The 26,293-nt window shown below is 42.1% G+C and overlaps 1 protein-coding gene and 1 long non-coding RNA gene across 5 annotated transcripts in view; one reads left to right on the top strand and one right to left on the bottom strand.

The window, feature by feature from the left end:
• Positions 1 to 20,274, top strand: part of LOC139792715 (uncharacterized) — a 55,244-nt gene extending 34,970 nt beyond the window's left edge. For 2 of the 4 annotated variants that reach the window (XR_011724368.1, XR_011724366.1), the window contains 3 exons: positions 12,013 to 12,101; positions 16,003 to 16,193; positions 16,951 to 17,290. This is a non-coding gene — a long non-coding RNA (uncharacterized lncRNA). Of the gene's footprint in view, positions 1 to 12,012; positions 12,102 to 15,999; positions 16,194 to 16,950; positions 17,291 to 17,956; positions 18,190 to 19,395 lie in introns of those variants that run through there. The other 2 variants (XR_011724367.1, XR_011724369.1) reach the window with 2 other exon arrangements.
• ADTRP (androgen dependent TFPI regulating protein) overlaps positions 1 to 24,119 on the bottom strand; it is a 33,168-nt gene extending 9,049 nt beyond the window's left edge. Inside the window, exons 1-4 of the mRNA XM_071736461.1 lie at positions 23,727 to 24,119; positions 16,962 to 17,096; positions 15,364 to 15,465; positions 2,888 to 3,003 (exon numbers count right to left, since the gene is read on the bottom strand). Of these exons, the coding sequence (XP_071592562.1) occupies positions 2,888 to 3,003; positions 15,364 to 15,465; positions 16,962 to 17,096; positions 23,727 to 23,879 (506 nt within the window). The 5' untranslated portion in view covers positions 23,880 to 24,119. The remainder of the gene's footprint in view (positions 1 to 2,887; positions 3,004 to 15,363; positions 15,466 to 16,961; positions 17,097 to 23,726) is intronic.
• Between the last annotated feature and the right edge of the window lie 2,174 nt (positions 24,120 to 26,293).

Below are 26,293 nucleotides of genomic sequence, written 5' to 3'. Positions count from 1 at the left end.
TGCCCATGTGAATGTCAGCAAGCACTCATCACTGCATGGGGCTACTATTTCCTTAAAGTGTCTTGAAGAGTAAAACAGAGTGAAAACTGTATTTTGTACAGTGAGGAACTAGATCATCTTGATCAAATTCAGCCAGCTGATATGCACTTTAACACATATTTTTTAATGTAAGCAAATACCTATGCAGAAGCACTGGATTTCTTGAAGCTTTCTGACTTGATGGGAGCTGTCTGTTGCCAGGTTTTTTTTTTAATCTTAGGGCATACCATTTATCTTGGATACATACCATTCCAAGCTTACTCATTTCGATCACAGAACAGCTGACAGGTTTTAGTTTTTAGTGTGGGTTGTTTGTTTTTTTTTTTTGCTAGGGATTTCATAAAAGGCACCCCACAACTTGCAAATGCATTTTGTTCATTTCTCAAGGATAATAATCTATTAAATATACATGCTAGGTTCCAAAGATTTCATTTCATTTTACCGAATTTCAGTTTTTACCAAGATTTTACTTTGGATATCCATGAGCAAGTCAGATACAGACAATGCCCAGAATTATGGAGAGGAAAGACTGAGATAACAGCCTTAGATATTACCAAAGTTGCCAGACTGTTATACGATAGGGAACAGCATATAAAAGTTATCAGGGAGAGGTGGTGTGCTGCCATAGTACAACTGGATGCAACTGGGGGATTTATCCTGTCCCCTCAGTACCCATCCATGAATGGTGATGGGACCACTGCATCCACTGAAGTGAAAAAAAAAAAAAAAAAAAAAAAATCTCTAGGGAATTATTAAATGGGAAGATCCAGAACGGAAAAAAAGAAGATATTGGCCTCAGATGAGCTCCCTGAGACTGTGGTTAATTCAAACCACAAAGGTTTGAATTCAAACCAAATCCAAATTCAGACTAATTCAAACCAAAAAAGGTTGTGAACTGAAAACGAGCATGCAGTGAAGGCCAAGTATTTTGATTCCTAATAGAGGTGGAATATGGATGTATTACAAGAAAGTCAGCAGTCACTAGATTTAACTTGGCTTAGGGTTTTTGGTATTTTAGTTTTGTATATAGAGTGCAATCTATAACACTTTATATTCCCTTACAAAGGTAGTTTACACATGCAAAATTGTGAAGATTAAGATACATTTTATGCTGATCTTTTACCACAGAAATGAGGGAGGAAAATCTATTCTTACCTCCTTTTTAAGATTTAAAATGTTAGCTCTAAAATGTGTATTTTACTCAGTGATTTCAGTGTGATGAGACCAGGAGTAAGGCATTACTTAATGCGGCCAGGAGACGCAAGATCCGTCCTTCCAAAAATTAACTAAGATGCCTAAAGGTTCTCCTAGTCCTGGTGTCCTGCAACTGAAAGCAACCTTTTCTTTTTGAACAGTGTAGGTATTCAAAGCAATAGTGAAGCCCTGCTCAGAGGTTCCTGCTGCAAGGCTGGTGGGTGGCAGCTCAGTTTCTCACTGCTGCCTTGCAGGGCTCAGTCATTTCTCAGCCCATCAACTCCATGGAAAGGGAAGAACAGGGATGGTGGTGGTAGTTCAAGGAGAGACATTTATGAAGGACTCTGCTTATGAAACATAAGGTGCCCAAATGGGGCTATTAAATTTCCAGCTTGCAGCACCAGTGGTAAAATGCTTACGTGTGTTTTGATTTCAGTGCATAGGCTAAAAAAATATTTCTGGTAGTCGAAAGCTGTTGTTTGTGGCTGCAGGGCACTGAGACAAGGAGACAAAAAGAAAGCAGATGGAAGGTTCCTTGCTGCCTCAGGAGGAGACAAAGCAACATCACTGAAATCCTAGTGTCATTTATTCAGTTATCAAGGCCCTGGGACAAAGGGGACAAGTGCTCTGAGGGACCATGTTCTACTCAAGACCCCAGCAGCACCGTGCACCATCAAGTCCAAGAAGGTACTGGGAGGGTTCAAATGTGTTGATCCCCATCCTTTGATGGGGATTCAGGTCTGGGCATGAGCTGTGTCTCCTGAGGGGTGAGATTGCTCAGCTGATAGGAGCTTTAGGGGAAAGCACAGCATATAGGACTACAATATTTGCCTGGCGAGTTCTCTAGTCTCTAAGACAGTAAAAAACAAAATGCTGTCAGAAGGCAAGCAAAACAAAGCAGGTGTTAAGCAACCAGGTGAACCAGAACATAGAAAAGGAATTTAGGAAGCTGTGTTCATAATCGTATTAGGCTCAGGGCTGGATTAGGGTAAGTGGTTCTGAACGTGGTTATGTGATGTAGCAGCAAAGTCTGCTGTTTCCACAGCCACTCTGATGGCTTTCAAGTCACAGGAGTATTTCACCTGTGCAGTTGATTTTCTATTTCAGATTTTTGTTCAGCAGGCTGAAGGTAGTCTCTAGCTGAGCATAAGAACTGGTGGGCAGGAATGGGAAGCAACGGGGTCTCCCATAGTCCCAGTGACTTCTCAGAAAGCTTTGCATGAGGACAAGTTCCCTCCTTTACTTCTCTCCTGTGACCCCCAGACATTTGAGATTTGGTGTTTTTGCAGGGAGCAAGACAGCAAGCAGAGGTAAAGTGGATGGTACTGGTAGAAATGAAAGGAGAGCTCCAGCCTAGCAGAAATAACTCCAAGTATTTCTGAGTTCATGGTGATTTAGTCACTTTTCTATAAGAGGCCCTAGAAAAGGAGGAGATAGCACGTATGGTCTCAGGAGCTGCACTGTGTTTGAAGAAACCTGCTCTGCCTATGTCTGGAAATAGCTTTCATGGGTCTCAGCTGAAGTTAAAATGACTTCTCCACAGAACAGATTGCTGTCTCCCACGTGCCTGGCAAAGGACTTTTAAGTACAGAGTTGGCCTTGTTTCACAAGGTAGATCACTTGAGGAGAAGGTTTTAAAGCATGTAGTTCTTACCAACTGATATAGAGAAAAGCGACAAATCCTAATAAGATCAATCCCTTCTTCTTGGCTGGGTAACGGTGTGGTGTGGCAAGGATTTCCAGGAGAGCAAATGGCAACACAGCTGTGTGCTGGGAGAGAAAAGAGAGCCCATCACTGACCAGTCACAGTGCCTTGCCTTCTGTCATTGCTGATCACAAAGCTCAAGTGCCTGCCCCTGAGCAAAGGATTGTTTAACAATATTGAAGGTATTGCATACTGGGGTTTTTTTTCTTTCTTTTTTTATAGTGAAGTACCCCTGCAGCAACAAGCAGGGAAATTTTCTTGTTAGTATGCTGTAAAAAGTGCTGGAACAAAATCCACCTTTCAAATTATCTGCATTAATTTATGATAGGTAAGCTTTCCTCTTACATTTTATAATGCAATAAATTTTTTGTAATTCCCATTAGAGTACAAAAGCTATTTAATTCCATTTTTATTGGTGTTTGAGGATGACAAAAGTTGCTGAATTGCATTCACATTTTCTTATGCTGTTATTTGTTATTTACTCCAGTGCAAATATAACATATTGTACTTCTTGTAAACTGAAAAATCTGGTGGTAATCATACAGAGGGCCTAAATCAGCAGTGATTCAAGAGGATGAAGGAACTTCAAATAATCTCAGCTAAGCGTTAGTAAGGAGTTAGGTTGCTGGAGTAACTTTTTTTTTTTTTTTTTTTTTTTTTGTCAGAGTTTGAATTGTATTGAAAAGCATCTGTTTCAAGGGCTTTTATGATGACAACTGTCTGGGCATGGAGGGCTTTCAGCACAGGGTAAGCAGTGGTGCTACCGACTGTTTTGTGGTGGGGAGCTGCCTACAGGAGGGATGCTTGTCACCTAGACAGACAATGCAGGGCTCTTGGGATGCCAGCACCTTTTCTTGTTGGCTGTTTTGTGGCATTTTCAGAAAATAATTCGGGGGGGGAGGGTGAAATTTCCCCCACTAGGAGCTTTGTAATATTCTCTGTGCAAACAAACAGTAACTTCAAGTAGCAATACCTAGGACAGAAAGTCTAAAGAACACTGGGTAAAAACACAGGAAAAGCAGTCAATGAGGTGTAACAGGAGAAAACTATAGCACAGCTGTAGATGACAAGTTGGTTAAATTCCTAGCAATTAAGCAGAGATTCACACATAAATATGGAGGGGAGAGAGGGAGATGGCAGCAGAGAAAGATAGACTGACTGTCCCCACCCAAAAAAAAAAAAAAAGAAAAAAAAACCCACAAAAGAATACAAAAGTAATGACTAAATGAATTTTTTGTTTGGTTGTTTTTTTTCCTGAAAGGCACAACCTTCTGCCTGTATGGTATAAACTTTCCTCACGTCCAAAGGAAATGGTTCTAGTACCTTGAATGTACCTGTCAGAAATTCTGCTGAGGATCTGACGTGGTAGTACAGCATTGAAGTTAAGTTATATTGAGGTGTATTTATAGTATAAGTTGCCACAAAGACACATTACATCCTTTAAATGCACATTGAGCTACATACAGCATGCATAAAAACATGCTTCTCCTATTTCTTCAAGAGGCAGACATCAATTTTAGTCTGGTGCAGCCAAGTGAGAGCTCACTGGAAGCTACATGTCCCTCCTTCAGGCCTCCCAGTGCACCCCCAGGGGTTGCTATTCATACCTGGCTTTTCTACCACCAAAAGAACCCTTCCATCTCTATTAATATTAGCCAGAGAAAAAAGGCAGGAAGCATTTATTTGATGTTCCAATTCCTCTCCTTTGTTGGCACTGAGATTTTTCTGTGTTCTGTTTCACAGAGATATTCTTCAGCTCAACAACCTGCTTGGTTGACAGCAGAGGTCTAGGTGTATCAGTACCAGTGATTCCTGCAATAATTTAACCAGGAAAATGTCTTTGCACACTGTTTTCATATAAAATCACTGTAAAAATTTCTTAGGCAGAAATCTGTGTGCTACGCTGCTTTTAGAATTATTATGAAGTTTATTTTCTGAAGATGTTCAGTAGTTTGAATGAAACAAAAATGCCCATGCAAGACAGCAATAATAGAGAACCTGTGCTTTGTCCTTCCTATCAGGCTTTTGCAGGGCATTTGTCCATTATGCAAAGTGAATATATGTCCCAGTTTTCATCTGGCATCCAATGGGCTTTGGGATATTCCTTTGAGATACATGAAATGCCCTTGCAAGTCAATTAATTTAACCACTTTTAACAACTATAAGCTGGTTGTTGCAGCAGTAGTAGTATTGCTGTCCTAAGAGGGATTTAGTAGGAGTGATCTGGTGAAATAATTCTTTGTTGAACCGAACCATTTTTAGGTGGGGATTATTTTATATGTACATATTTCTTTAGTTTGGGGCTTTTGTTCTCAGACTGAATGTTAAATAAGTACAAGTCAGGATTATGATGCTGCTTTAATACAAAATTTGTGTGGCATTCTGGGGTGGTTTTAACAGTAATATGTGTTTAGGAAAGACCTGAGAAGTCTTCTGAATAGTCTGATTCTGCTCCACTTGAATTGATGAGGTTTTGGCTGGCACTCTGCCTCTGATTTAGGACACCTCATTTTGACAGATGCAGATACTTTGGAGCTTCTCCAGAAAAGGACAGCACAAACAGTAAGAAAGTATGAACATTCAAAGCCATTCAGAGCCATTCAAAGCAGGAATAGAGTAATTTAGAATAGTATAGTCTATTTGAGTTGGAAGGGACCTACAATGAACATCTAGTCCAATTGCCTGACCAATTCAGGGATGACAAAGTTAAGGGATGTAATTAAGGGCATTTTCCAAACGCCTCTAAACCACCAACAGGCTTGGGGCAATGACCACCTCTCTAGAAAGCCTGTTCCAGGGTTTGACCACCATTTCAGTAATGTTTCCTCATGTCAGGTCCAAATCTCCTCTGACTGATGTGAGCCACGTGAGCTCTGAGCCATTCCCACACATCCCGTCACTGGATCCCAGGGAGAAGAGCTCAGCACCTCCCTCTCTACTTTCCCTCCTCAGGAAGCTGTGGAGAGCAGTGAGGTTGTTCCCTCAGCCTTCTTCTCTCCAAACAAGACAAACCCAGTGTCCTCAGCCACTCCTCACAGAACGTGCCTTCCAGCCCAATGCTCCAGTCTGTGTAGATCCCCCTGCCAGGCCTCCTGTTCCTCAGGAGAGCCAACAGCTCCTCTTAGTTGGGTATTATCAGCAAACTCACTCATGGTGCCTTCAGCATCTGCAACCATATCACTGATAAATGTGCTGACTGACTCATTCTTTAAATGCCTTTCAACAGCACCAAGTATAATCGTGTCAATCATTTTTCTAGGAGCTAAGGTTAGACTCCTAGGTCTGTAGGCCCCTGGGTCTTCCCTCATGCCCTTGTAAAATGGAGTGACACTGGCTAGATTTTTGTTAGTAAGGACCTCCCAGACTCCCAAGACCTTTGGTAGGTGACTGAGAGGGGAGCTGACATAACATCCACCAGCTCCTTCTGTACTCTGGAATGAATCCCATCTGGGCACATGGACTTTTGAACTGTCAGCTGATAGAGCTGCTCCTTCACAATTTCAGTGTCCACAAATGGAAAGTCACTGTTCCCACGCTCATGGTCCTCCGGCTCAGAGGACCAAACATCCCCTGAATATGATGACTGAATGTGTTGTTGCATCTACAAGAGAAAAGGAAAAAGAGGTTTCAAAGGCTTGGGAGGTTGATACTTTGATGGGCAAGTTCTCCATGTCCATCACAGGTAGGACCAAGGGCTATTGGCTCAATTTTCCTCAAGAGAGACTTAGCTTTATACTGGGAAATATGTTGCAAGTGCAAGCAGGGAAGTGAGAATCTGGGGGAACTGGGCAAGCCCTTTACAGAAAACTCTAGGCAAGAGGCTGAGTGTGATTCTGCCAAGTACCCTGTGGCTGTCTCTGACCCAGCATCAGTTTTCCTCTGACTCGGTGAGCTTAATCAGCTACCAAGGACCGTGCAGACTCTAGAGCAGGTGCAAGTGCATGTGTCCAGAAGAAGAGGTTGAAGATGGAGAAAGGGAGGCTTCCCTCTTCTGATGGGAGCAAGCTATCATGACTAAGACCACCAACATCTCCACTTACTTAGCCACCTTCTCTTTCTCAGCTCATATCTCATCTCATTTTTCTATGAGTTCATATTCTAATCTCAGTTTGTGCTGCCTAACAGTACATGGATCCCACAGGAGAGGGGGAAGAGAGAAAAAAGCAGAGCTTGGCAACTCATTTAGAATTTTTTATTTGCCTCATGGGAGTGAGCAGCACCACACTGGATGATGGCTGGAGGCACCATGTCACCTGTGTGAGGGCAGCATGATACAGTCACAGGGAGCAACAACCTGGGGATGGTGTGGGGAAGCCCACTACTCTAACACATGCATTGGTAGTGGGGATGAGTAGGAAACTGGTAGTGGTTGGCAGCAATTCTTTTTATTCTGTGTTGATTTAGAGTATGCTGATTTGCTTAACCAGTCTTTTTTTTTTTTTTTTTTTTTTGGCAAGCTCTTCCTCTTATGGAGGAGTTAGAGAAAATACTCAGGGACTTGTAAATTAAAAGAAGTTTGAAAATCACTGTCAAAGATGAACATTTGGCTGTTTTTGGAAATACCCAAGAGTTTACTGGAAGAGGTAGGTTAAATTTCTGCTCTGCCTGATTCACGGGGGGTTGAAGCCAAGCTTCCCACTCCCTGGAAAGGTGCTCCCACCTCTAAGATCAGTGAAAGTGTTCAGAAGGGGGGATGCCTGCCTCTTTTTCTTTTGTGAACAGGTTCTTAGAGTTCTTGGATCTCTTCCGATTCGAAAAAAAGAAGAAAAGGAATAATAATAATAAAAAAAAATTGTGCTGTAGAACAGTTTCTTTGCTCCCAAGTCCAGTGATGACTGTAGCTTCTAAAAAATGTCTTGCCATGTATTAATCCATTATTATTTTTTAGCAGCTTACTAGCTTTTTCCTAGTTTGAGAGAATTTAGAATATTAATTAGACATATTTGGCAGGGGCATTTAAACTTTCCATGCAAATGGCTTCTTGAGGCACATTTCTACAACAGCTCTCAGCTGCTCCAGGACAAGCACTTCCAGGACAAAAACTTTTCATCAGTTTAGCATTTTTTCCTTTGTGGACACAGAACTTCTTTCTCCCTCCCCTCCCCCCTGATTCCTTCCCATGTATGCACACAAGCCAGGCCAAATAAACACATGGGGAAAATCTTCCCTCTGCACATCCGCTATCCCAGAATGTGCTGGTGACTTCAAGTATTTCTGCCAAGCCCAGTTTGTCCATTAAGAGTAAAATAATGGTGGGATTTCTCCTGAATTAGCCAACTTGTTTACAGGAGTAGATGCATATTTATACAGCAGGCACCAGAGGAACGTGTGGTTGGCTGCAGGGTGCCCTTTGCCTGTGACACGCAGTCGTCTTCCCAACTGATTTCCCTCTCCCAGCTGATAGAGGTTGACTTTGGCAGCATCCTTAGTGACAGACCATATATCATGGATAATTGTATTTGCTGAAAGGCTTTAAAGACTGCTCATATCCTCAAAAAAAAAAAAAAAAAAAAAAAAAAAAAAAAAAAAAGGAATTATTTTCTCATTCGAGTTATTTTTAGCAAGGTCTCTAGTGCATGATCATTATATATGCTTTCAGCCCTATTTAGGTGCACTTTATAACCTTAAGCTGATGTATGTATGAAGAATGCAATATTTATATGAGGCCAAATTCAAATATACAGTTTTGCCTCTTGCTTTAAAGAAAACTCAGTAATTAAACTCAGATTGACACGGATCAAAACATTGGCAAAAATTGCTGGAAACAGTGACTCATTTTTTATTTCAATTAACAGTTTCTCAGTTTCACATATAAGCAGTGAAACTGTCAAAAATAATTATCACAGGGGGAAAAAAACCCCTATTTCACTCCAAGGTAAAGAAAATGGGATAAAACAATAGCTGTGTGTACTGATCAGGCTCAATGAACCAAACTGAATCAGAGAGCTTTTTTCTGCTCTTGGCAGGAATTCTGTTAGTACTTATTTTTATGTTCTTTGAAATATTAATATATTTACTTGTCTAGTAACCTCTTCTTGTTGAGGAAAGTTTGCAAATTTTGTAAGAATAGAAGTACTCTACGTGCCTTTAAAAAAATTTATTTGTACAGTGGAAAGATAAAAGTTATGGGACTTTCAAAATTATTAGAGACATTTTGTTAACTAATCACACATGTAATTTGAATTTTGATTCTAGACATTTGATTTGAAAACCCTCTGTGTCCTTTTTTGGCACTTACGATGATTTTTCACTTAGGTTTGGTTTCTTTTTTCTTGACAAACTCGGGTCAATCTAAGCTAGTTATAAAATTGCAAAATGTTTTTTGCTTTTTTGCTGACGAACTCTGGCATGTGAATGCAGGGGAAAGAAAGTTTCCTAAACATGTGCTGAACCTAATCTGAAATAGTGGCACGTTAACACACCTCCTGCAGAGAAATATGAAATTATAACATTCTCCTGCTTCTTTATTTCTTTGTTTCCTCCTCTATGCTGTATGTTTCCCAGGACACATCATAGGTTCGTGAGTTTAAACTGAGATAAACAGTCTTCTCTGGATACGATTTCCACTGTTTTCTAAGGCTATATGGAATTTTTAGCTCGCATACTTTGAGTAATTGGTGTATTTGGTCAACGTTATACCCTCGTTTTGCTGTGGAGAATATAAATAAAACCAAGTGTCCTGGGGCTGGGAGGACAGGGTTGGGCAGAGTTAGTGTTCAGCTGCAGGCTTCAGCCTCGGCTGAGTTTCTAAGCCCACGAACAAGCTCCCCAGAGCTGCTGAGATCACTCCTGCTCCGAACGCGTGCGCCGCAGTTTGACTCCCTGTGACCCTGTTTGACTCCAGCGTGAAGGAAAGGATGCCTGGGTTGACCATAGCTGTCTGTTTCTCATTTGTCTGCATTTACATACCCTCCGTGTCTGCTTTCCATTAAGATGTGAGACTTCAGCTCACAAACAGCTACCGCTGGCCAAACTAAACTCCACTGGGCACTGTTGGACACCACCAAGTGCTTTTGAAAAACTGCCCAAGTTTTCTCCTGTCGGACAAATTCCCCACAGAGCTTGTGTGCTGACAGCCACTCATGGCCAATACTTGTGCTTGGACCTTCTCTGTCAGTGTGTTACTGCAAAGAAAAAGTAAAAACTGACTTTGGTGCTGTCTTAGGAAGCTCGTGAAGCCAGCGTTCACTGGTTGACCTTAGGGGTGGTGTTTACTCAGATATTCAGCTCCTCAGGGGGAAACATCCACTTGTCTATGGAAATTTCCTTGGGTTGGGTGCTTTCATAAATGATTACAGCCTGTGTTAGCTGAGCATAATAAAACTAAATGGTTTCCTGTCACTATAACCTCTATTTAGTTTTATACTCCTCGTAATTTTCTGAATCTCTGTGTGCGCTCTACTTTCTTGGCTTTGTTTTAGAGCAATTTCCCTCATTTCATTTATTTTGCTATGATACTGCCTTCGTTCAAATTCCTCCTTCACCATTTTGTCTTGTAATCAGTCCTCAAACACTTTTCCTCCTCTTGTAACCTCTCTTTGTTTTCTAGGGTGGGAGGATCTTAAGCATAACTGTTTGGGTTATTTCTTTACCTAGCACGTCACCGTATTAGTGTTACTACCTGCCTTTTATATTTGCAGTCATCAGTGAATTTTCAGGCAACCACAGCTTTATTTTATGGATCCAGTGGGAGGTTCAGGGAGTCCTGTTATTGTGCAGGTGTGGTGGCAAATTAGTCAGGAAGCTCTTGCTCCATCTAACTCCAGCAGCCCTCCTCTCTGAACTGACAGCTCCTATCTGTTTCTGCCCTTCCCAGCTCCATTCATGCTCGTCTGAAAAGCAACATTATCTTTTCCTCAGATGTGTAGGTATTTTGGGAGCATTATTGTGAAAATGGGTGAAATGTCAGACCAATCATGTGATCAGAGGTCACCTTCAGAGATGACATTCAGGGGTGACATGCATTTTTGGAAATAAGGCCCTGGCTGAGTATTATTCTGTTGCTTACTAACAAATGTTTTGTCTCTGTTGTCAATGGCAGAATTTTAATTGCATTTCTCCCTGAGAGTGGATACATAGCCTAAGAAATTGATGTTGCACTGCAGCTGGAGGCTGGCATGAGAGTGCAGTGCTGCATCCTTGGCTGTGCAGTATTTGCCTCCAGCTGTGCTTTGGTGGGGCAGGTTACAGAGACTGCACCTGTGCACACCAAGGCAGCAGCAGCCTGGGAGGATTCCCTGCCACAATATTTGCCTGTGAAACACACACTTTCTCCCAGAGGAAAAGGGCTTATGTCAACAAAAATGGAAAGCTAAAAAAAAAAAGAAATTATATATATTTAGTGCTGGGAAAAGCTAAGCATCTTTGCTCTTGAATGTGTGGGGTGATTAATTTCATGTGCCACATCCTTTACACACACATTCTTCTTCCATGCCAAAAGCTAAATGTAATTGGAAGGCTATGAAAGTCCATGGTTGCCAGACGGCTTAAAATTGAGATACTGTAAATGCAAACAAATGGAAATATTTCTCTCTCGTTGAAATATGCATGAATTATTAAGCATTAAATGCCAGTTGCAAAGAGAATAATTTAAGATGGTCCGATATGAACTTGAGGAGGTTCTTGTGTATGCTCCTGGAGCAGAAGTCCAGTTAGAGTGGCCTGGACAAGTGAGTTCTGCTCTACCAACCCCTTGGTCAGCTGTTCTTGCAGCAGCTTCCTAAAATAGCTGCAGGGAGGTGTAATCCTTCCCATAGATGCCCTCACATCAGAGTAAGGGTAATTTGTTTTCATATAACTTATTTTCTTTTCCAGATGGAAGTAAATCATACTGATCCTAGATGACATTTCTCTTGAAGTAGCTGCTTCCACACTAGTGTAGGTAAAGGTTTGGCTAGGTGGGCATAGTACAAGCAGCTTGTAGATAGAACCTCCAGCATGAGAAGGGACATATCAAGTCTTGCTGCTATTCCTGCTGTCAGGGCATCAGTGGCTTGCTTTGGTGGAGGAGAATTTCCCACACACATACACTCAGGCTCTTGTTTTACACCCCTGTATTTTCCTTTTGCACTCAGGTACTGCTTAGCTGCTCTTCATCAGGGCAAAGGAGCTTGAGAGGCTCAGGACATGTGGTGTGTTGTCATTTTTGCTGAAAATATGCCAGGTGAGTAATCTTTCCTCTGTGTTTCCATTTACCACCTCTCCTATATTCTTAGTGATTTAATTTACTAGCTCTTCAGAACGTGAGCATTTCATAACTATGGTAACTTTGGTTAAGTGCCTAGGGCACTAAAATGCTGATTTTTGTCATGGCAAGAGAGTAATATAACAACAGGATAAATTAGGAAAAGAGGCAGCTAAACTAAACTTAGTTCCAGCCTGAAAATAAAGAAAATTATGTTTTTTACAAGAAAGTTTGTTTTACAAGAACTGTGCCTTACAGACTGAAAATACAAACCTCCGTTACAAAAAAAAAAAAAAAAAAGCAACTACTATTATAATTGATGTGAGCACATCTGGCCAGTGTTGCTGTGTATCTTTTCTTTCATTCTAGATTATAATGGTTTTGAGTGATTTCTTCTGACCCACCACTGCCCCTCTTTGTTTAGCATTCAGTTCTGTGAGCCCCTTCAAAATGCAGTGTTCCCCTATACTGCTATTATGTTGAATTATACATACATATGATTTAATCCAAGCTGTCTCCAGGAGTTAGTCGCCTTCTGGAGAGTATCCAGATGTTGCTGAAAAGAGATGACTGGGAAAGAAATAAACAGTTTCACTTGATGAATGGGCCAGGGTATCTTTTGTCCAAGCCATCTTCCTCTTAGAAAATCTTGTTCAAATAGCATAGTTGTTCTGGAGACATAAGTAGGGTTGTTTGGTTGTTTTTTTCTTTTTCATTCATGAAGCTCAAAACTTTGTATAAAGGTGGTAAAACAGAATTATCCCAGACAGACAGACTCAGAAACTGAGTCACAGCCCTTGGGTTAAACTCAGTAGAAAGGCAGAGGGAAACCCAGGTAGTCTGGAGTGTTTGGCCTCCTTCAAACATTAGCAAGATTCCTTTCCACATTAGCCATTCCTTCTGCAAAACAGAAAATGTTTCTGCTCAGAGTGCAAAAAACATGCCTAAAATATAACGCTCTCTATATGAGTCTGGGCTACCAGGTGGGCAACAACACTTTCCCACTGCAAGAGCAGTAAATGTGAGAAAAATAAATGGCTAATTCCTTTTCCAAGGAAGGTGCTGCAGCATCACTGCAGACTCAGGGAGTATGGTATTCCTGAAGTGTTTTTGCATGATTTTTTTTATATGTTCACTCTTCAGTTACGTAACAACATATGTTTTCCCTATTTACAATGTTAAAATAGACTGAGATTTCAAAAAAAAAAAAAAAAAATACTCCCACTGCAAATGATATAGCACTGACGTCTGCTACTGATACTGCCTTTTTCCACCAAAGCCAGCTAGACACTGCCTCAATCTGTCATGAGATGTCTGTAATCTAAGAGCCATAAAGTACAGCAATGTGCAGGGAAATGAACTCAAAGAAAAAGTGTCTGCTTGGCAATCAAAACTTGGAGGTTGTCCCTTAAAGTGTTGGTAGCTCCCTGGATCTTCCCAGTGTTCCCAGCTGATATTTTGGGCTGGAAGAAAGAAATGCCTCCACTAAGCCCCAGGGCACCTGTTGGAAGGTGTCCCAAAACATGGGGATTGTCAGTAGTGGGGATCAGTCCACTCTGGTAGCAGATGTTTTACGCCTGATAGTGACTGGAGGGAAAAATTCCCACCCTGGAACTGTCAAATGCAAGATGCCTGCAGTGTATTAAAAGCTTTAGAAATAGAATACTAGGTTGTGATAGAGGCTTGGTTTGTGTGAAGTTTCTCTCTCGTCAAAATAATTTTTGAGGAAGAATTGTTTTCCTTTTTGAAAACCTGCTTTTGACATTTCTGAAGTGGAAAAGCTTTTTGTTGTTGTCAGAATGACTCTGTTATGAAATGTAGATACAGGTAGAGTAAGAAAGAAGTTCTAACAAACACATTTGAGGAATTCCTGCAAAGAGTTCTCGCACACGAAATAAAAATGTACTTTCTAGCACCTCTCGGTCTTCCCATGTCATAAACAAATGTGGAAATGGAAAGGGCAAATTCTCAGCTGTGTGCTGGGATTAATACAAGCAGCAAAGCCCATCTCTTCTCAGCTCCACCCTGTGCCCTCCCCTTCCCCAGCACCTCCACTACCGTGAGGAATTTACATTTCCACCAGTCATCTGCACCGATTTCCTGGACCCGAAACCAGCATGATGCTGAGGACACAAGGAATCTTTTTTTTTGGCTGGATGACAGTTTTGAGGAAGAGTGGTGCCCATCTGCACCCATGTGGAGGTTTGCACAGTCATGTAAGGGCCCCAGTGGAGATGAACTGGTGGGCAGAGAGCAGGTGATAAGGTCAAAAGTGCAGGATGCCTGAAGTTTATCACTTGGGTATCAGCAATGCGGACATGCCTGTGTGTTGGTTGGATTCCAGGCACACATCTCTGAATAAGACTGCCTAAATCAAGTAGTTGTTCAAAACTTTTCTCAAGTGTCCTCCCACCAGAAACCCCAAAGCCTCCTGCATTTACCTTCGACACCCATTAGGGACTGCAGCAGAGGGCTGCAAAGTGTTGCACTTAAGAGATGAAATCTAGAGAGAAACAGTTCTTCTGTGTGATTATTTCATACTTTCTGGCTTCTCTGGTTCAGGCTAGCACTGGACCTCTCCCCTTCTCTCCCCCTTCCCATTAGCCCCACGAGGCCTCCCTGACCAACAATCCACCCACAGTTTCCATGTTCCTGTCAGCCTCCTTACACTTGACTGATGAGAAATATGTGATTATTCAACACATCATAAAAACAGCCAGAGCAAATGAAGGAGAAATCTGGAAAGTATTTATAGAAAATCTGTAAACAATCATTGCAATTCAGCTATTCAAAGCAGTGCACACATTAGCTTATTAGCTGTTGAGCTGTCAGATGTTCTTCAGTTCTTTCACCTTTTTAAAAAATTAAGAAATGCTTTGTTAGAGTCCCAGCCACCGCATGTTTCATAGGCTTCTGTTTGCAGAAACAATTTGGTTTTTTGAGCTACAATAACCAAGAAGAGGGGTTTTTTTCCCCCTATGACTACACATCATTTCATTGACTACAGAGGTTTGACAAGCACTGACTCACTGACATTCCTTGTGTGCTAAAAAGGCTTCAAGAGGTGACTTCAAGCACACGGATCTGTGCGCTGGGAAAAGCTCAGCATCGGGTTCATATAAATAGGAAGGAAGAGGTGAGAAAGAAGTAGCTGCAAAACTCTTCTGGAAACAACACACTGGAGCTGTGGGACATGCTTTGCAAAGTGTCTCTGTGAGAGGCAGGGGTGTTTCTTACTCACCATGGCGTGATTTAGCCAGAGCGGGATGACTCCATCGAGGCTTTTGGGGTAAACCAGCTCTCGGTTGTAGGTGTACAGTGTCCAAAAGGATATACACACAAACTGGAACCAGAATACAAAATGAAAGAAATTTCAAAATGAAAGAAATTTCAAAATGAAAGACAAACATAACATGGGATTTGGGTAGTCCTTTCATTTCTGAGACGGCAAAACATCTCCTACATTAAAAAAAAAAAACTACAGTGATATTGTCAGGTGAACTCATATATTTCACATTTTACAGCATTAAGAAAGGAATTTATTCTGAGGCTCAGTGTTCCATGTTGATACTAAGAGAAAAATTGCCTTTACAAACTGCCAACACTGACATTTTTGGTGGAATACTAAATTAGCTTGAATTTATTTTTTTTTTATTTAGCAGATGGGATCTTTTGAATGTCCAGAAGTTTTCCTCAAGAGATTGGTTGTCAAGCCACAGCAGTTGTTCAGCTTGATAGCAAAGTAAAAACAGATCTTGATATGACAGTTCACCTAAAATCTACTCTTCTCTTCACAATTCATAAGCCTGATTCCTAAACTGCAGGTACAAGCTGCACTGTGGGCACCTTTTTTTTTTTTTTTTTTTTTTTTTCCCAGCAGAGGAGGATTTATACTGGGAGAACTGAACTGCAGCAAATGGATTCTGGCATCGGTCACTGATACCTGGAAGCTGGTTTGCACTTCATTGGCCTGGCTTTGTATTGGGGCACAGTTTGTACCTGGAGCTGGACAATCAGGGTCTAAGATGCTGGAAGAAAGAGGCTGCCCTGTCCCTCTGTCCTGTGGCCGTGGTGAGGATGCCTGGGGGGAGGTAGGGCAGTAGCACAGTGAATGCCACAGTGCAGGGAAGATAAATTACCCAATCTCCCTGTCACTGGCAGAACTTTTCTAGTGAGCCAGCTGGCTGAGCTGCTTTGTGGACCAGATTTAAGCAGCTTCTCAGCCCTTTGAGATTCAGAGATGGCTGCGGGCTTCAATCACACAGAGCAGTACCTACATGTATAAGAAACCCATTGGTTCCTGTCCAACCCACAGCGCCAGATAAACAGCATTTTGATAAACAGCATTGTCTGTGAGGCAGGAGGTGTTCCCTGGTGAATCTGATGTTGGCTATAACAATAAGTATTGTGCCATGAATCTGTTTCTCTCCAGCGCTTATTTAAAGCCATGCTGCAGTCAGAGGGAGATGAGAGGGTACCTAAGAGCCAGCAAGATCTTACATGTTCTCCTGGCCCATTCTGCCCTTTAGAGAAATGTCTTAGGTCAGTAAATCTACATCTGTTTAGACTGTGAGATTATTGGGGGGGGGGGGGGGGGGTTACATCTTATTCACCCTTTGGGGTCACTCCGTGTTTGCTCAGGGATGGCAATGCTGAAGTTTGTGTTAAGAGGCTTTGTTTCCAATGCTGACAGGCTCAGCACTGTTTCTTCTTCTCAAATCCATTTTCAAATGGCAAAAGAAAGCCTACAGTTCTTATCTATTTTATACATGTAAATGTTATGCCATACACCCCTAATCATTTATGCAAACATTATTTTTATGTACAGAGGTTACTTACTGTGGACACTGGGAAAGCCAGGACGCTGAAAAGAAGGTCTCTGCTGGAAATTACACTCTTAGCACATCGCAGTTTCTTAATTAGTCTCAATACATCAGCCAGGAAGGACACCCCATAGAAGACAGCCTGCAAAACCTAAAGTAATTACACCTAATGAGGGAAAGTCATCCAGCTTTAATTAGCACATTCCTCGATGAACCCTGCTCTTGCTCTTCAGGGAGCTGTTTTGTTTGTGAGCTGCAAACCTGCGTGAGGGAAATAGCTGTTGGCTAAATCTCTTTTACTAACTGGAACTGATTGAATAAAGTTGTTCGGTGGATAACTTTTAACAGTATCTCATTTAATAGACTAAACAGAGATGTGTGATGTGATTCAGGTGGGAGGGGTGGAAGGATGTGTTGATAGACAACTCCTTTACATTTCCAATGTTAATTGTTGTGTTTCAATTTGAGCAGGAGAGAAGAAAATATGCCACCAGGAGATGTTTCCTATAAAGCAAATGCTAGGCTGCTTTCTCCCACCATTTAGCCAGCACAGGGCCTGCTTTCCAGGGACTCAGTGCAGTTCATCTCAGTGTCAAGTAGCTCATAATACTCTAACATGAAGATAAGGTGCAGAAGTTATCAAAACCAGAACTACTTTTGCTGAACTTAGAGGGATACAGGAAAGGGTTTCAAATGCTTAGAAACAGAGATCCCAGCATCAGTAATGAAAACTAACTTACCTATAAATACTGAATTTAGGAGTTAGGGAGTGTGTTTTATTTTGTTTGGTTGGTTTTTTCCCTTTAAATAATTTCCAAGAAGTGAGGGTGGGGTTGTTAAATGAGGGTGGGGTTGCTTGGATAGGGTGTTAGGAGGACTTGGTAAAAAGTTAGGTAAGTGCACAGTGGCAAAACAGAATTTAGCGAATTGTGCATAAAATTATCATAATATTGTGGTTTAAATCAATATTGCTTTTCTGATAACCTTGTTTTCTCTCCTAATGCTACACAGCAGATGATGTTGAACCAAGTTTGTCTGCTGCACAAGGGCAAAGTCTAACAGAAGAATACTTCTCCTGCTACTGTGCATTCAGCAGAGTCTGGTTCAACTCTGCTAACTCTCCGGGTGGCCTCTTCTTTGTGAAGTTGTCCCAGAGTGATGCAATATGGGAAGTGCATCCTACTGCAAAGGCTGGACCAGTTAGTGATGCTGAAATGGAAGGAGGCTGCACTACAGCTTTCTGGGTGAGATCTCTTTTGCCATGATCTTAGTCTGAATCAGATATTTATTTAGAACATAGTGTTTGAAGCTGTGGGTGATTACTTCACCCCTTTCTGAAGGAGCTAAGACGGGTGGTGCCTGGGAGGGAGGCAGAATTAGTCCAATGGTTTTCCAACAGAAATTCCTCTGTTACCAAAATATCTGAGGGAAGGAGGGGAGAATGATTTCACCACACTCATCTTCAAACAAGGGTTTCTGCAAGCTTTAGTTTGCAAGTTTGCAAGTCCCAGAGCTGCCTAGGGCAAGGTATCTGAGGTTGTGCACTACCCGGTTCAGCTGCCAAGCCCCGTGCTTCCTCTCAAGAGCATGGGGCGAACAGCCACAATTTTACATAAAAAAAAAAAACCCAAACAGTTTCATAAGAACCCACATATGGCTTTGTTCAATTCAGAGGCACCCAAACCAGCTCTTTTAAATGTGGTTTTCTCTCTCCCTCCCCATTATCACAATTAGCCTCTGTAACTGCAGGCACAATTTCAGTCTGTATGGGATTCAGACCTCTGTGTCACGGGTCTAGTTCAGAGAAGTCCTTACTGGGGCTCAGCATACTTAGACCCAAGCACATATTCAACCCAAATATCTGCCCCAGTCCTTGTCCTCCCCAGGACACCAAACCCAAGTCCTCAAAGAGCTAAGAAAAGCCTGGTTATGAACAGAAGCCCTTGTTACACCCTGTAGCGTCTGCTTTAACTTTCTGTAAAAAGCATGAAAAATGAACATGAGGGTGGTGACAGTCTGGTGACACATGGTGACTAATTGCCAATAAAGCAATTAGAGAGAGGCCTGGTTCCCAGAGGATGGGGCTATTATTATCTTGTTCATGGTCAGACTTACATTAATCATGGTACAAGGATAGGCTTCTTCTTTCCCCCACCCCCCCTTCAAAATTAACTAAAATAAACATTTCTGAAAAGAAACAGTCCCAAAGCAGCTACATTCTCAGTCTGGCAAATATTTTGTCATAAGCAGTGGAGGACAATGTTATCTTCCGTATGGAAAATGCTTATCTGAATGTGTAACCTGACCCATTTCTCTGGCTGAACATGGAGAGGAACAACATCTGAATAAGTTTGACCTCCATCTCAGGAATTTGGTTTTGCAACACTTATAGCTCTACCCGTGCCCATCGATGTGCATTGAAAGTCACTGTGGTCACCCTGTATTTTTAGGAGCAATGGAAGAATATACAAGTAATTTTCAACCCAGGAAACTGAACCTAGCAAGAACCATCCCTTGTCTGGCAACATGGACCTCTGGTAAACTCAAGTTAGAGCTCCCAGCCTGCACTCTTCCAGGCTTATTCATGTAAGAAGGATCCATCCAAATCTCGCAGCCTTTCACTAATGGGAAAATGTTGACTTAAAAAAACAACACAACAAAACCAAAACAACGAACACAAAAAAACCTCACCCAACTTTACGTGAAAACATCAAATTATTCCAGATGTTCTGTTCATTTCCCAAGCATCAGTGCCGGCACTCACAAATCCATTGCAGCCATTCATGGAATATAAATCCGCTGGCTGTAAATAAAGAGAATCCCCTGAAGTGTTCCCACATGAACAGAAGGAAGACTGGAAGCATTCAGAAAGCTAACAATTAACCAGAAGAGGGGAATATGGATACGATTATCCCGGTTGGAGAGATGCTGCTTTCCTCTCTCAACCCCACATAGCTTTGTGGCTCTGGGTGCTGTAGAAATGCTTAATTTGGCCAAATCGATTTTCCAAACTGAGAGTTATAATGACAAAGACAAATCTTAACTTTTATCTGCTGCAGTGATCAAAGGGGTGTTTCTGTTTAACTAACCTGACATTATTTACTTTCACATATAGGATCTATCCATATGTGTATGTTGAAATCTCCAACTAGTGCAAATAAATGAGGCTCCACGCTCTGCCCTTAAGGGGGGATAAATCCAATATTCTGAGTAGGCTATAAAACGTAACAGTCAACATTTAGCATAGACACACATCAATATCCACTCATCTGACAGCAATGTGGAAAATATGTATAATAAATTCTGAGTCTATTTTGAGATAAATAAAAGAGCTTTCAGGAAAATTGAAAGTATTTCAATTATGAGAGACAAAAGTGTAAGGAATAAAATGTGGCAGGAATGCAGTTAATAGTTTTTGAGGGTGCAGCGTGATCATTATGCAATGGTTTACTAATAGATTTACAGCAGTGAGCAGATTTTTATGAGCTCAGATATTTCAAGCAATGAATGATTCAGCTTGTAATGTTTTGTGCCACAGACAAATGAATGCAAACCCGTTTTTATCTGTCATTTCTGCTTGTTCAATAATTGGTCAATGAACTCCTTTGATACAAAAAACCCACTTATCTTTTTTTTCCCCCTACAAAAATATTTCCTTTCTGAATCCTGATTGCTGTGATCATTAACTAGATAAATGAATCTGAAGTAACGTCAGAGCTACAGCTCTCTTGGGAGAGCTGCATGACTAGCAAGGAATTGAATGAAGTGCTAAAAGAGGGTCATATCTAGAAGAAATTCTTCCAGCAAGCCTCCAGCAGAGCTAAGAGTCAAGCTGCAATTCCATCCCCAGGAAAATGTCACGTTTCCCAGTATTTCCATTTCAGATCAGCACGAACCAGGCATGGCACTTTCCTGCAGAAGGAAAATTTTAAATGCAATTCCTTTCCCTTTTTGGTAATCTTTTATTGAAAAACAAACACATTCTGTAGAAGAAGGACAACCAGCCATGGAGTAATTTTGCACACCCTGCCCCATTGCCACATTTTCTCTGTGAGAAATAGAGAAATAACATCTTCTGCCTAAACCATCTCCCTGTTGCCTGACAGTTCTGTTTTAGCATTGGGATCAGATCAATAAGCAGTTAAAAGATGGGAGACAAAGGACTGGAGAAGTGGAGCAAGAGCCCCCACTCATGGAGATTTAATGAGACCTGAGCTGTTCAGCAGATCTGTAAATGAGCTGGGGAAGGGAGAGAACACTGAGGTGGTAAAGCTTTGTAAATTTTTTTTTTTTCCCCCTTTTCTTTTCTTTCTGTCAAAGCAAAGCTTGACTGCAAAATTGCCAAAGAATCGCAGATGAAAATCAGTCTTGGTAGATGCAATGTGTTTCAGGGGGGAAAAAAAGCAACTTCAATTATATATTTTTCAACAGTGGGTCCTAAATTAACTATCACCATCCAGGAAAGAAATGTTGGACTCACAGTGGATAGTTCTCCCAAACCACTGGCTTCTTTCTCACCAGTAATTAAAAAAAGACAGAGAGTTAAGCATTGTTAAGAAGAAATAAACAACAGACAAGGGAAACACCTTTAAGTCACTGTATGAATCCATGCTGCACTCATAGCTTGACCACTGCAGCCTGCCCTACTTACCCCTTTCTGAAACTAGAAAAACTACTTCAAAGAGCAACAAGGATGTTTTAATGAAAGAAGCAGCCCTTTGTGGAGAGAGATGAAATAAGCTCGGACTTCCACCTTACGGAACAGAATAAACGAGGGAAAAACCTGGTAGAGGTCTCTAATGAGTGACAAAGAAAAAGTGAACAGGGATGGATGGTTAAATTACAACACCGATGTAAAGGGGGATGCAGTTCAGTTGTCAGGAAGCAGGTTTCCACCAACAAAACACACTATTCTTTCACACAAAGCACACTTGTGTTGTAGTACTGATCACTACAGAACAGGAAAGGTACCAGAAGTATAAACAGGTAAGTTTTTTCCTTCAGATAGATGAAGGTGAGGCTTTCAATGGGTATTAGCTGTTCTGGCTGGAGTAGGTTACTAGGACAATGTGAGGGCAGAGCCATGAAAAGTTCCTTTTACACTCACACACTCTTAGTTTTTGCAGGCTTTCCCTGATCATCCACTGCTGGTCACTAGGGGAAGCTGAATGTTAGTTTCCAGGAGTGTTTCTCCATCCCAGAATACTGGGAGATGCTTTCTCCTCTTATCTCATGCGTTAGAGAGATGCCATATACAGGGTGATGGATCTCATTATAACAGTGCCAGAGGATGGGGGTAGGGATGCTGTTCTGCCTGGGAGTATGGTGGATTCTTTAATGGGGTCAGCTTTACCCCAAAAAACCAAGGAGAGGAGCTGGGCACACATGGGGGTATCTTGTCTGGGACTTGTCCGCTGGTGTTTCAGTCTACTGACGTACGTTCCAGCAGGACAAAGTAAATATCCTTAAGGTTGTTGGATCCTGACCATTTGATTGCTGGTGTTTCAGAAAAAAATAATTTTTAGAAACATCACAGAGAGCCTAGGTGCACTGATATGAAAATAACATAGCAACAAGCTATGCATGTGCCATCCTGACTGGAGTGATCTTTGTGCCCTCATCCTTCCACAGCCAGCTTGGTGTCTAAGAAGGGTGCTGTGGCTCTCTGAAGCCCAGGCTGCTGTAGCCACCTCATGTGGCATTCACTGCCTCCTGGTTGCAAATATTTCACAAAATCACAGATTGATTGAAGTTGGAATGGAATCACATTTCCCAACCCCTCCAGGGATTTCCCAAGGCCCCACTTGGAGATGGGCATCATTTAGGCTTCCATTGAACTCCACTGTGGGGTGTCTTCTTCTGAAGAATAGAGACAAACATACCCCAGGCCAGACCTCCAACTCTAACACTAAATTCTGATGGCCACACAGAATGGATGGAAGGCTACAGAGGTGCCTGTGGTCATCCTTCAGATTAGCAAGTGTCCCTGAAGTACGTCCCTTTTAAGAGCTGTCTACACACCACACCCCCCAGTCCTTCCAACCCACTGCCAACACTGCCAAGAGTCACTGATGAACCACTTGGACTGTAAACAAACCTTCCCACCCAGGGCCTCTCACATGCTTTTGTTGTTTTCTATCTTGTGAAACATTAGCATACTTAGGAGAAGCAGACACATTATGGTCAATGTTTTTCTGGGTACTTTTAGGAAATGCAGTTGATGGCACTGCTAAAAAGCATGTAATAATGTCACAAACACCTCCGTCTGCATGCTGGAATCTCTCTACTTTGTACTTCCAACTGATTTCCAAACTAAGCATGTAATCTGAATGGCTAAATTAACACCATGCTGCATTTTATCTTTTCTGCAGTTTACAGGACATTTAAAGCCTATTTAAACATTGAAGTAAAACTCCAAGCAGCATTATAATGTGTGTTGAATAACGGGTTAGATAACATGAATCAAACTTGCATGTGTCCTGCTGGACATACCCTACCTTTCTGTCCCCCTCCTCACTGATAGCTTTTCTCCTACAAAGAGGCAGCTAGCTTCAGAGTACTTTCTGAAAGCCAACCAGCTTGCCAGCCAATATTCTTCCTGCATAAAACCTGCAAATGCATTTCACTCAGAAGCATGGATCCCTTAGTTTCCTTTGGGGTATAAGCTGCTAAAGGAAGCAGTTTAACAGCAGCAAATATACCAGCTGCATGTGTCTTGAGGCACAGATGGCAGACAAACAAATAGACATATTGGTATCACTGTACAACAGGATTTGCTTACCAGATTGAGGACTGTCAAATATTTCCACTGCCCACCGTAAAGGAACACTTCAGATGGCCGCTCTTCTGTTCTCAGGAGTGTGATTGAATAGGTAATGAAAAAATACCAGACAAAAGCAAGGCAGTGGTACATTGTGAGAGTAGAGATTTCCATGCTTTAGCTAAGAGCAAGTGATAAGCAGTCCCAAAGCAGCTTTTCTCTTAAGGTCCTCGGTCGCTGTGCATGGGGAATGGTAGGACAGGAGGTTTCCCTTCGAAGCAGACCTGGGACACGTTGCCACTTTGCTCTTCTCGAAAGGAATATTCTCAAAGCTGTGAACTTTGCTTCTGTTTGCTTCCCTTTTCACTGTACAGTTAGGCTGGGGGCAGGGGGGTTGTGAGAAGAATAGGCTTATTCCCTGGATTTAAATGCCTTGCTCAAGATTAGTGAAGATTAGTTGTGGAGTTACATAAGTTTTTTGGGTTTGGTTTGTGTTATTTTTTGAAAAAGTGGGGGGAGGTTTGCTGCTGATTTTGTGTAACGGGGCTTTCGTGCTTTGGGTAGCAAAGGAGAAGAAGGAGCGTGCTCCTCACTCATAGCCATGGGTAGCTGTGTCTCCAGCTCAGTCTGGGGAGCCTCAGAGATTGTTTTTTACCTTGTGCCAAAGGAAGAAGTGGGAAACATAAGAGCCTGTGAAAGAAAAGCCGAGTTGATTTGTTGATAGACTGTGGAGGTGGCACGGAAGCTGAGAGGATTCGTAAGCAAAGACCCTTGGGTCTGAAAATCACTGTGAGCATTGACATTTTTTGATGGGAATAGGCTCTGCTGCCTTTATGTCACTCCATGCAGCTGGCATCCAACACAGGAGTGCACAGCAGGTCAGCCAAACCACTTGAAGCTCTGGTAGGGATGAAGACATGGGGCAAAGGCCTTGGGTGACAAGCCCTATGCACTGAGCAAGATGTCTCACTTCCCCTCTTTACTTGCTGCCCTTCACCTTCATTCAGACAGAACCCCCTTCCCTGGCATGACTTTACCACATTGTCAGGGCTGGGGTGTAGAAGAGAAGAACTGATCCTTATGCAATGAACCTAAAATGAAGTTATCAAAACAGTTCTTGTGGAAATGCTTATTTTTCCCTCCCCTCTTGCCTCTCCAAGCAGCCCTAATTAGCACTGGAAAACACATGGCTTTTCCTCCTGGGGCCAGAGTCTCCACAACTGCAGTAATTGATACCTGGGGCTTGGCCAGGAGCAGGTACTGTGCCCCATCCCATGCCCAGACCCTCCCCATTCAGGGTGGGCAGAGGGGATGCTCTGCTTTCCCCATCACAGTCTGACTACAGGGGCAGAGCTGGGCTTTGGCCAAGCAGGCTGCATTCAGAAATCTCATTTTTTCCCCCCTTTCTAACTGGCCTACAGGCAGCATTGAGCAATCTTCTGTGTTTTGGTTTGTTTTGGTTTTTCTCTTGCATTCTTTTGTCCCCCTGATACCAGACGTAAGGCTCCCTGTGGGATGATTTCCTATGAACTCAGAGAGCAGCGTGCATGCGTGTTGGGAAACAGCCTTTGCACTCAGGCACTTCAATATCCTCCAGTGTTAAGTGTTTCATTGACTTCTCTCCTAATTCAGATGCCCTTATCCCAATTTGCAGGCATTTCAGCCATCACAACCCCAGTAAAATAGTTCTGATTCACTTAGGAAAAGCAGAAATGTAGATTCTTTTGTGGCTGTTCGAGGCTGGAGGAGGAAACACTGCTGAGAAAACACTTTGCCAAGAAAAAAAAAAAAAAAAAGAAAAAAAAGAAAAAAAAAAGAAAAAAGAAAAAGATGTGACTATATTTTTTGGACTATAACAATGTCACCCGTCTTTTCCTAGGAAATCTAACAGAAAAGGGTTTTCAGCTGCCTTCAGACTTTCTGGAGAGGGGTAGGCCTGTCAAGTGCTGCTTTCTCTGCTCCTCCTTGTCAAGATTCATCCCTCTGACAAAAGGCAGGAGCAGAATAGGACCATGACATGGAAGGGCATTTTTTATTAGTGATTTGCATACCAAAGGCACCAGGCAGTCAGGTTATCTTCACACCAGTCTTTCTGGGGATTTTCGACAGTACAGCTTTAAAATGGGAAGGCACGTGCTTCTCCTCAGCAGGTGCCCCAGAGCATGCAAATGAATGTAAACGTATGCAAAATGGCAAGGTATGATTTTTATTTTCTGGAGAATTTTGGCCAGTACGGCTGGGAAGGTGTCAAGTACAGTGACAGCTTTCTGATGTGGACACCTGTCCTACAGACTGAGACCATCTGCTTTGTTTTCCTGTGTACAAGAAGCAAAGATACATATCCTTCAGCCTAGATAAGGGATGAAGTTCAGATGCAGAAAGATGACAGGGAGGATCTGAAGTCTAACACCCCACACTTCATGGAGTATTTCTTATTTCACTGCCAGGAGGATGAAATGAGCAAATACACTGTAAAACTGGTTTCCTATGCCTTCTCTCCCTGGATAGGAGAGAATTTTCCCCTCCAGGAAATTCAGCCCAAACTTTTTGCAGGGAGCAGAGGGGAGGAAGAAGGAAGACGCACATAG

The sequence above is a fragment of the Heliangelus exortis genome, chromosome 2, assembly GCF_036169615.1.
Source record: "Heliangelus exortis chromosome 2, bHelExo1.hap1, whole genome shotgun sequence".
In the NCBI taxonomy this organism is placed as follows: domain Eukaryota; kingdom Metazoa; phylum Chordata; class Aves; order Apodiformes; family Trochilidae; genus Heliangelus; species Heliangelus exortis.
The sequence above is the reverse complement of the archived record's forward strand: the minus strand, read 5'-3'. Positions and strand labels throughout refer to the sequence as shown.